This window comes from Pristiophorus japonicus, chromosome 31 (genome assembly GCF_044704955.1).
Source record: "Pristiophorus japonicus isolate sPriJap1 chromosome 31, sPriJap1.hap1, whole genome shotgun sequence".
NCBI classification, from domain to species: Eukaryota; Metazoa; Chordata; class Chondrichthyes; family Pristiophoridae; genus Pristiophorus; species Pristiophorus japonicus.
In genome coordinates this window covers 7,313,522-7,324,931 of record NC_092007.1, presented here as the reverse complement: position 1 = coordinate 7,324,931, position 11,410 = coordinate 7,313,522, and the positions used below count along the sequence as shown (strand labels likewise).

General features: G+C 47.2%; 1 protein-coding gene across 3 annotated transcripts in view; it reads left to right on the top strand.

Moving 5' to 3' along the window:
• The first annotated feature begins 6,528 nt into the window (after positions 1–6,528).
• LOC139240385 (uncharacterized) overlaps positions 6,529–11,410 on the top strand; it is a 54,913-nt gene continuing 50,031 nt past the window's right edge. For all 3 annotated transcript variants that reach the window (XM_070868877.1, XM_070868878.1, XM_070868876.1), the window contains exons 1-2: positions 6,529–6,819; positions 8,090–8,245. In XM_070868877.1, coding sequence (XP_070724978.1) covers positions 6,552–6,819; positions 8,090–8,245 — 424 coding nt within the window. In that variant the 5' untranslated portion in view covers positions 6,529–6,551. The remainder of the gene's footprint in view (positions 6,820–8,089; positions 8,246–11,410) is intronic.

Below are 11,410 nucleotides of genomic sequence, written 5' to 3'. Positions count from 1 at the left end.
GTTGTTGTTGTACTTTATCTCACTGAAGCTAGAAATGATGAAATAGTTCAAGTTGTTCATTTCAGGACGCTTTAGAGTTTAATGTGATGGTACAATTTAGCTAACTGCTGTTCAGCTTCTGCTGAGGTTCAGGGTGTGGGTTGCAGGATGTGTGATTTGTGCCTGCTGATGTCTTTTTGTCACCACATTGTCAACGTGAAGGGAGGGTGAACAGCCAGTTGTCGTGGTGTATATAGGTACCAATGATTTAGGTAAAAAACAGGATGAGGTCCTACAGGATGAATTTAGGGAGCTAGGAGTTAAATTAAAAAGTAGGACCTCAAAAGTAGTAATCTCAGGATTACTACCAGTGCCACGTGCTAGTCAGAGTAGGAATAGCAGGATAGCTCAGATGAATACGTGGCTTGAGGAGTGGTGCAGAACAGAGGGATTCAAATTCCTGGGACATTGGAACCGGTTCTGGGGGAGGTGGGACCAGTACAGATGGTCTGTACCTGGGCAGGACCGGAACCAATGTCCCAGGGGGAGTGTTTGCTAGTGCTGTTTGGGAGGAGTTAAACGAATATGGCAGGGGGATGGGAACCTATGCAGGGAGACAGAGGGAAATAAAATGGAGGCAGAAGCAAAAGATAGAAAGGAGAATAGTAAAAGTGAAGGGCAGAAAAACCCAAGGAAAAAAACAAAAAGGGCCACATTACAGCAAAATTCTCAAGGGGCAAAGTATGTTAAAAAGACAAGCCCGAAGGCTCTGTGCCTCAATGCGAGGAGTATTCGGAATAAGGTGGACGAATAAACTGCGCAGACAGCAATTAACGAATATAATGTAATTGGCATCTCGGAGACATGGCTCCAGGGTGACCAAGGCTGGGAACTCAACATCCAGGGGTATTCAACATTTAGGAAGGATAGGCAGAGAGGAAAAGGAGGCAGGATGGCGTTGCTGGTAAAGAGGAAATTAATGCAATAGTAAGGAGGGACATTAGCCTGGATGATATGGAATCGGTATGGGTGGAGCTGCGGAATTTCAAAGGGCAGAAAACGCTAGTGGGAGTTGTGTACAGGCTACCAAACAATAGTAGTGAGGTTGGGGACAGCATCAAACAAGAAATAAGGGATGTGCGCCATAAAGGTACAACAGTTATCATGGGCGACTTTAATCTACGTATTGATTGGGCAAACCAAACTGGTAGCAATGCGGTGGAAGAGGATTTCCTGGAGTGTATTAGGGATGGTTTTCTAGACCAATATGTCGAGGAACAAACTAGGGGGGAGGCCATCTTAGACTGGGTGTTGTGTAATGAGAGAGGATTAATTAGTAATCTCATTGTGCGAGGCCCCTTGGGGAAGAGTGACCATAATATGGTGGAATTCTACATTAGGATGGAGAATGAAACAGTTAATTCAAAGACCATGGTCCAGAACTTAAAGAAGGGTATGAGGCGTGAATTGGCTCGGATAGACTGGCAAAGGATACTTAAAGGTATGACGGTGGATAAGCAATGGCAAACATTTAAAGGTCACATGGATGAACTTCAGCAATTGTACATCCCTGTCTGGAGTAAAAATAAAACGGGGAAGGTGGCTCAACCATGGCTAACAAGGGACATTAAGGATAGTGTTAAAGCCAAGGAAGAAGCATATAAATTGGCTAGAAAAAGCAACAAACCTGAGGACTGGGAGAAATTTAGAATTCAACAGAGGAAGACTAAGGGTTTAATTAAGAGGGGAAAAATAGAGTACGAGAGGAAGCTTGCAGGGAATGTAAAAATAGACTGCAAAAGCTTCTATAAATATGTGAAGAGAAAAAGATTAGTGAAGACAAATGTAGGTCCCTTGCAGTCGGATTCAGGTGAATCTATAATGAGGAACAAGGAAATGGCAGACCAATTGAACAAATACTTTGGTACTGTCTTCACGAAGGAAGACACAAATAACCTTCTGAATGTATTAGGGGACTGAGGGTCTCGTGAGAAGGAGGAACTGAAGGATATCCTTAGGCATGAAATTGTGTTAGGAAAATTGATGGGATTGAAGGCCGATAAATCCCCGGGGCCTGATAGTCTGCATCCCAGAGTACTTAAGGAAGTGGCCCTAGAAATAGTGGATTCATTGGTGATAATTTTCCAACAGTCTATTGACTCTGGATCAGTCCCTATGGACTGGAGGGTAGCTAATGTAACACCACTTTTTAAAAAAGGAGGAAGAGAGAAAATGGGTAATTGTAGACCGGTTAGCCTGACATCAGTAGTGGGGAAAATGTTGGAATCAATCATTAAGGATGAAATAACAGCGCATTTGGAAAGCAGTGACAGGATCGGACCAAGTCAACATAGATTTATGATAGAGAAATCATGTTTGACGAATCTTTTGGAATTTTTTGAGGATGTAACTAGCAGAGTGGACAAGGGAGAACCAGTGGGTGTGGTGTATTTGGACTTTCAAAAGGCCTTTGACAAGATCCCACACGAGATTGGTGTGCAAAATCAAAGCGCATGGTATTGGGGGTAATGTACTGACGTGGATCGAGAATTGGTTGGCAGACAGGAAGCAGAGAGTCGGGATCAGCGGGTCCTTTTCAGAATGGCAGGCAGTGACTAATGGAGTGCCGCAGGGCTCAGTGCTGGGACTCCGCTCTTTACAATATATATTAACGATTTAGATGGAGGAATTGAGTGTAATATCTCCAAGTTTGCGGTTGACACTAAACTGGGTGGCGGTGTGAGCTGTGAGGAGGATGCTGAGAGGCTGCAGGGTGACTTGGACAACTTAGGTGAGTGGGCAAATGCATGGCAGATGCAGTATAATGTGGATAAATGTGAGGTTATCCATTTTGGGGGCAAAAACACGAAGGCAGAATATTAACTGAATGGCGGCAGATTATCTGCCCATGATTATGTCATTCGCCATAGACCAGGCACCAACAACTGCACTGATGCATTGAGCCGGTTACCGTTGCCCACACCGGAGGTGGAAACGCCAATGCCCGCAGAGCTACTCATGGTCATGGATGCCTTTGAGAGTGAAGGGTCGTCTGTCACTGCTCAACAAGTTAAGATCCGGACCAGCCAGGATCCGACTCTGTCGGTTGTAAAATGTTCAGTTCTTAACGGGGACTGGTTGACTATCCCCAAGGAAAAGGGTGATGAAACCATACCGTACAGCCATTGTAAGGATGAGCTTTCCATCCAGTCCGACTGTTTACTTTGGAGTAATCATGTTGTAATGCCCAAGAAAGGCAGGGCGAGATTTGTACGGGAGTTACATAGTACACATCCTGGTATTGTCATTATGAAGGCCATCACCAGGTCCCATGTTTGTTGGCCTGGCATTGACTCAGACTTAGGGTCATGCGTGCAGCACTTGCAAGCAGTTAAGCAATACCCCAAAGGAAGCTCCGCTCAGTCTGTGGTCATGGCCATCCAAACTGTGGTGTAGAATCCAAATCGACTTTGTGGGCCCCTTCCTCGGTGAAATGTTTTTTGTGGTGGTGGATGCATACTCCAAATGGATAGAACATGTGATCATGTCATCCAGCACTTCCACTGCCACCACTGAGAACCTGAGAGCCATGTTTGCCACACATGGTCTGCCAGACATCGTTGTCAGCGACAGTGGACCGTGTTTCACGAACCTGGAGCTTTTCACGAGTTCATGAAACGCAACAGCATAAAACACGTCAGCCGCGTTCAAACCCGCATCCAATGGTCAAGCGGAGCGGGCAGTTCAAACCATCAAGCAGTGCCTGAAACGCGTAACTCACGGTTCCTTGCAGACATGCCTGTCATGCATACTGTGCAGTTACAGGACAAGGCCACATATGCTCACCGGGGTCTCGCATGCGGAACTGTTGATGAAAAGAGACCTTAAAACCAGGCTCTCTCTAGTCCATCCTGACCTTAATGATCATGTCAAAACCTAACGTCAACGCCAGCAGTGGTATCACGACCGCGCCGCAGTGTCACGGGACATATCTGTAAACGACCCAGTGTATGTACTTAACCATGGTCAAGGGCCCAAGTGGCTCCCGGGCTATGTTACGGATAAGAAGGGTAACTGAATGTATATGGTTAAGCTCAAGAATGGGCAGATGTGTAGGAAACACATTGATCAAATCAAGCTAAGACACCGGACAGTTGGAAGAAGACACCGCGAGCTTAGATGACCAACCAACTCACATCCAACCATCAGAAGAACCCACTGTGGTCAACGCCCAGCCCGAAGTCATGAGAGACTTGGAAAGCATTGGGATTGTACTGAGACGGTCAACCAGGGAGGGAAGGGCTCCGGACCGTCTGAACTTGTAATATGGACTTGTGCCAAGAGCTGGGGGGGAATGATGTAATGCATGTACATAAGGTCTGCTCACCAACAGAGGGCAGTACCGTCAGAGGTCCTATGGTCATAGGTACACTCGTGCTGGGCCCGGTATATAACCTGAACTTCACCTTTGTACCTTCACTTCTGGAAGCCATTAAGGACTGACCAGGTTACCATCATCATCATCATCATAGGCAGTCCCTCGGAATCGAGGAAGACTTGCTTCCACTCTTAGTATGAGTTCTTAGGTGGCTGTACAGTCCAATACGGGAACCACAGTCTCTGTCACAGGTGGGACACAGAGTCGTTGAGGGGAAGGGTGGGCGAGGAGCCTGGTTTGCTGCACGCCCCTTCCGCTGCCTGTGCTTGGTTTCTGCATGCTCTCGGCGATGATAATCGAGGAGCTCAGCGCCCTCCCAGATGCACTTCCTCCACTTAGGGCGGTCTTTGGCCAGGGATTCCCAGGTGTCAGTGGGGATGTTGCACTTTATCAGGGAGGCTTAGAGAGTGTCCTTGTAACGTTTCCTCTGCCCCCCTTTGGCTCATTTGCCATGGACGAGTTCCGAGTAGAGCGTTTGCTTTAGGAGTCTCGTGTCTGGCATGCGAATTATGTGGCCTGCCCAGCGGAGCTGATCAAGTGTGGTCAGTGCTTCAATGCTGGGGATGTTGGCCTGGACAAGGACGCTAATGTTTGTGCGTCCGTCCTCCCAGGGGATTTGTAGGATCTTGTGGAGACAACGCTGGTGGTAATTCTCCAGCGACTTGAGGTGTCTACAATACATGGTCCACGTCTCTGAGCCATACAGGAGGGCGGGTATTACTACGGCACTGTAGCCGGACCGGGGTCAAGCAGGGCTGTGTCATTGCCCCAACCCTCTTCTCAATCTTCCTCACTGCCATGCTCCGTCTCACAGTTGACAAGCTCCCCGCTGGAGTGGAACTAAACTACCGATCTAGTGGGAAGCTGTTCAACCTTCGCCGTCTCCAAGCCAGGTCTAAGACCACCCCAACTTCTGTCGTCGAGCTACAGTACGTGCACACACACAGGCTGAACTCCAGGATATAGTCGACGTATTTACCAAAGCGTATGAAAGCATGGGCCTTACGCTAAACATCAGTAAGATAAAGGTCCTCCACCAGCCTATCGTCGCCGCATAGCACTGCCCCCCAGTCATCAAGATCCACGCCGCGGCCCTGGACAACGTGGACCACGTCCCTTATCTCGGGAGCTTCTTATCAACAAGAGCAGACATTGACGACGAGATCCAACACCGCCTCCAGTGTGCCAGTACAGCCTTCGGCCACCTGAGGAAAAGAGTGTTTGAAGATCAGGCCCTCAAAACTGTCACCAAGCTCATAACCAGGTTACACCTAGTCACTGGCTCACCGTACGGAGTTCATTGTATCATTTCATACACTACACCGCCCACCCTTTCCTCCAACCACTGTCTGTCCCATCTGTGACAGAGACTATAATTCCCGTATTGGACTGTACAGTCACCTGGGAACTCACTTTTAGAGTGGAAGCAAGTCTTCCTCGACTCCGAGGGTATAGTAGTATTAGGCAGTCCCTCATATCGAGGATGACTTGCTTCCACACCAAAAAGGAATGAGTTCACAGGTGTTTCAATGAGGGACATGACATTCCAGGTCCCGAACTAGATACTGAAGGGTGGAAGATGCCTGTGTGTGGATTCTTTTAACGTGGGGTGGCCATTGCACACCAACCACCACACGGGCTTGACAGAGCTAGGTCTTGGTTCAGTGGCAAGAGTTAACCAAGACGACTGGAGACCAGCTCTGTTGCACGGACCTAGTGTGCACGCATGCTCCTACTATCAATAGATCGCAGTGTGGGCTGGCCCGTGCTGCCCCTGGGCCCTCGGCCTCTCCTGGGTTAGTGCAGTTGTTGTCTACTATTTGCTTAAATATTCTTGTTTCTTCCATCACCAAGAAGGTGTACTTTTTGCAGCATGCTCTTAAGTTGCACAATTTCCCTTCTTTGTGAATTCCCCAAATGACACAAGGGACTGCCTATGAAGGTGTGTGGGAACCAATCAGGGCCCGGGGTGTGAGATCGAATTAGGGCCAGGTGTGTGAGAACCAATCAGTGCCCGGTGTGTAGGAGCCAATCAGGGCCCGGGGTGTGAATCGGACCAATGGTGCTGGGCGGGTTCAGCGCGGCAGTCGCTGGGAGCAATGCGCGCGCGCGCGATGACTCACAGAGCGGGGACATGATGAGGAACTGGGCCTCGGTCCATCCCATCAAGACATGGATTGGGACCGGGATCCTCATCGGGGCCGGGATTGTCATTCTGAAGCGGACCGGGTTCCGGATCAGGATCAGCACCGGGATCGGGATCTGGACCGGAATCGGGATCTGGATTTGGAACCCGAACGGGAGCGGGTTGTGGATCGGGGCCGGGTTCCTCATCGCGACCGGGATCCTGCGGTGGCTCTTGTCTTCCCGGGGCCGCGCCACACCGGAACTCCGTTACACAGGTACGGAACAGGGAGTGGAAGAGGGAAGGAAGGGGGAAGGGAGCGGGGTGGGAAGCGGGGAAGGTGGAAAGGGGGGAAGGGAGCGAGGGGGGAAGGGAGCGGGGTGGGAAGGGGGGAAGGGAGCGGGGTGGGAAGCACATAAGAAAATACATAAGAAATAGGAGTAGGCCATACGGCCCCTCGAGCCTGATCATGGACTCCGCTCCACTTCCCCGCCCGCTCCCCATAACCCCTTATCCTCTTATCGGTTAAGAAACTGTCTATTTCTGTCTTAAATATATTCAATGACCCAGCTTCCACAGCTCTCTGGGGCAGAGAATTCCACAGATTTACAACCCTCTGAGAGAAGAAATTCCTCCTCATCTCAGTTTTAAATGGGCGGCCCCTTATTCTAAGACCATGCCCCCTAGTTCTAGTCTCCCCCATCAGTGGGAACATCCTCTCTGCATCCACCTTGTCGAGCCCCCTCATAATCTGATACGTTTCGATAAGATCACCTCTCATTCTTCTGAACTCCAATGAGTAGAGGCCCAACCTCCTCAACCTTTCCTCATAAGTCAACCCCCTCATCCCCGGAATCAACTGAGTGAACCTTCTCTGAACTGCCTCCAAAGCAAGTACATCCTTTCTTAAATATGGAAACCAGAACTGTATGCAATATTTCAGGTGTGGCCTCACCAATACCCTGTATAACTGTAGCAAGACTTCCCTGCTTTTATACTCCATCCCCTTTGCAATAAAGGCCAAAATTCCATTGGCCTTCCTGATCACTTGCTGTACCTGCATACTATCCTTTTGTTTTTCATGCACAAGTAACTCCAGGTCCCGCTGTACTGCCGCACTTTGCAACTTTTCCCATTTAAATAATAACTTGCTCCTCGATTTCTTTTTCTCGGCCAAAGTGCATGACCTCACACTTTTCAACATTATACTCCATCTGCCAAATTTTTTGCCCACTCACTTACCCTGCCTATGTCCTTATGCAGATTTTTTGTGTCCTCCTCACACATTGCTTTTCCTCCCAAGGAGCGAGGAGGATGGGGGGGAAGGAGGGCAGGAGGAGGGTAGGGGAGAAGGAGATAGGAGGAGGGGCAAGGAGGAAGACAGGAGGGCGGTGGTTTGGACAGTGTAAGATATTACCTTGCATTCCTATTGCTGTAAATTTAATGGACCCTCGTCTCTGTCTCCGAGTATCATATTGTTGCTTGTACTGAATAAAATGCCCCTGTATATTGATGAATTATTCAGCAAAAGTTCTGTTTTATACCAGTGGAATACTACGGGCAAGGAAATGTACATGACGACATTGTAAAACGAATCGGCATTCCCAAATGTGGAGAGGATCCTGGGATTCCATGTGTTCTATTCGTTTACAAAGTCTCGCGTGACACTGAGGATCTCCGCAACGCTCTACGTTGGATTCAAAGTAATATTTTTATTCTGTCTCACTGTGCTTTTCTTGTTGTTTCTCTCTCTCTCATAAGTAGTGCACATATTTCAGGTTGACACTTCCGGTGCAGTACTGAGGGAGTGCTGCACTGTCGGGAGGTGCTATCTTTCTAATGAGATGTTAAACCAACACCTTGTCTTCCCTCAGGTGGAGGGCAGGGGAGTTCTCCCTGGTATCCTGGGCCAATATTTATCCCTCAACAACACTGAAAACAGATTCATCTCACTGCTGTTTGTGGGAGCTTGCTGTGCGCATATTGGCTGCTGCGTTTCCTACTTTACAACAAAAGCTCTTCATTGGTTGTAAAGCGCTTTGGGACATCCTGAGGTTGTGAAACATGCTGTTTAAATGCAAGTCTGAAATGTGATGATGTATTTTGGAAGGAGATATGAGGAGAGGCAATATAAACAAAATGGTACAATTTTAAATATGGTGCTGGGACAGAGACACCTGGGGGTTTACTTACAGAAATCTTGATAGTTTCAGGACCAGTTGAGAAGACTGCTTAAAAAAAAAGCATAGGGGGATCCTTGGCTTTATAAATAGAGGCATAGAGTACAAAAGCAAGGAAGATATGCTAAACCTTTATAAATCATTGGTTAGCCCCAGCTGGAGTATTGTGGCCAATTCTCGACACCACAGTTTAGGAAGGATGTCAATCCCTTTGAGGGGGTGCAGACCTTTACTAGAATGGTACCAGAATTGAGGGACTTCAGTTTCATGGAAGGACTAGAGAAGCTGGGATTGGGGCGATTTGATAGAGCTGTTCAAAATTTGAAGGGTTGTGGTAGAGGACACCGAGTTAAGGTCATTGGCAAAAGAACCAGGGGACAGATGACAAGTCACATAGAAACATAGAAAATAGGTGCAGGAGTAGGCCATTCGGCCCTTCGAGCCTGCAGCACCATTCAATATGATCATGGCTGATCATTCCCTCAGTACCCCTTTCCTGCTTTCTCCCCATACCCCTTGATCCCTTTAGCCGTAAGGGCCATATCTAACTCCCTTTTGAATATATCTAACGAACTGGCCTCAACAATTTTCTGTGGTAGAGAATTCCACAGGTTCACAATTTTCTGAGTGAAGAAGTTTCTCCTCATCTCGGTCCTAAATTAAAGCACATGGTATTGGGGGTAATGTATTGACGTGGATAGAGAACTGGTTGGCAGACAGGAAGCAAAGAGTAGGAATAAACGGGTCCTTTTCAAAATGGCAGGCAGTGACTAATGGGGTACCGCAAGGTTCAGTGCTGGGACCCCAGCTATTTACAATATACATTAATGATTTAGACGAAGGAATTGAATGTAATATCTCCAAGTTTGCAGATGACACTAAGCTGGTGAACCTTTGCTGCACTCCCTCAATAGCAAGAATGTCCTTCCTCAGATTAGGAGACCAAAACTCGACACAATATTCAAGGTGTGGCCTCACCAAGGCCCTGTACAACTGCAGTAAGACCTCCCTGCTCCTATACTCAAATCCTCTCGCTATGAAGGCCAACATGCCATTTGACTTCTTCACCGTCTGCTGTACCTGCATGCCAACTTTCAATGACTGATGTACCACGACACTCAGGTCTCGTTGCACCTCCCCTTTTCCTAATCTGTCACCATTCAGATAATATTCTGCCGCCTTGTTTTTGCCACCAAAGTGGATAACCTCATATTTATCTACATTATACTGCATCTGCCATGCATTTGTCCACTCACCTAACCTGTCCAAGTCACCCTGCAGCCGCTTAGCATCCTCCTCACAGCTCACACTGCCACCAGCTTAGTGTCATCTGCAAACTTGGAGATATTACATTCAATTCCTTCGTCTAAATCATTGATGTATATTGTAAATAGCTGGGGTCCCAGCACTGAACCTTGAGGTACCCCACTAGTCACTGCCTGCCATTCGGAAAAGGACCCGTTTATTTCTACTTTTTGCTTCCTGTCTGCCAACCAGTTCTCTATCAACATCAATACATTACCCCCAATACCATGTGCTTTAATTTTGCACACTAATCTCTTGTGTGGGACCTAGTCAAAAGCCTTTTGAAAGTCCAAATACACCACATGCACTGGTTCTCCCTTATCCACTCTACTAGTTACATCCTCACAAAATTCTAGAAGATTTGTCCAGCATGATTTCCCTTTCATAAATCCATGCTGACTTGGACCGATCCAGTCACTGCTTTCCAAATGCGCTGCTATTACATCTTTAATAATTGATTCCAACATTTTCCCCACTACTGATGTCAGGCTAACCGATCTATAATTCCCTGTTTTTTCTCTCCTTTTTTAAAATTGGGGTTACATTTAGCTTCCCTTCAATCCATAGGAACTGATTCAGAGTCTATAGAATGTTAGAAAATGACCACCAATGCATCCACTATTTCGAGGGTCACTTCCTTAAGTACTCTGGGATGCAGACTATCAGGCCCTGGGGATTTATCGGCCTTCAATCCCATCAATTTCCCTAACTCAATTTCCTGACTAATAAGGATTTCCTTCAGTTCCCCCTTTTCCGGAAGGTTACTTGTGTCTTCCTGTTCTTTGTTCCCCATTATAAATTCATCTGATTCTGACTGCAAGGGACCTACGTTTGTCTTCACTAATCTTTTTCTCTTCACATATCTATAGAAGCTTTTGCAGTCAGTTTTTATGTTCCCTGCAAGCTTCCTCTCATATTCTATTTCCCCCCCTCTTAATTAAACCTTTTGTCCTCCTCTGCTGAATTCTAAATTTCTCCCAGTCCTCAGGCTTGCTGCTTTTTCTGGCCAATTTATATGCCTCTTCCTTGGATTTAACACTATCCCTAATTTCCCTTGTCAGCCACGGTTGAGCCACCTTCCCCATTTTATTTTTACGCGAGGCAGGGATGTACAATTGTTGAAGTTCATCCATGTGATCTTTAAATGTTTGCCATTGCCTATCCACCGTCAACCCTTTAAGTATCATTCGCCAGTCTATTCTGGCCAATTCACGTCTCATACCATCGAAGTTACCTTTCCTTAAGTTCAGGACCCTAGTCTCTGAATTAACTGTGTCACTCTCCATCTTAATGAAGAATTCTACCATATTATGGTCACTCTTCCCCAAGGGGCCTCGCACAAGATTGCTAATTAATCCTCTCTCATTACACAACACCCAGTCC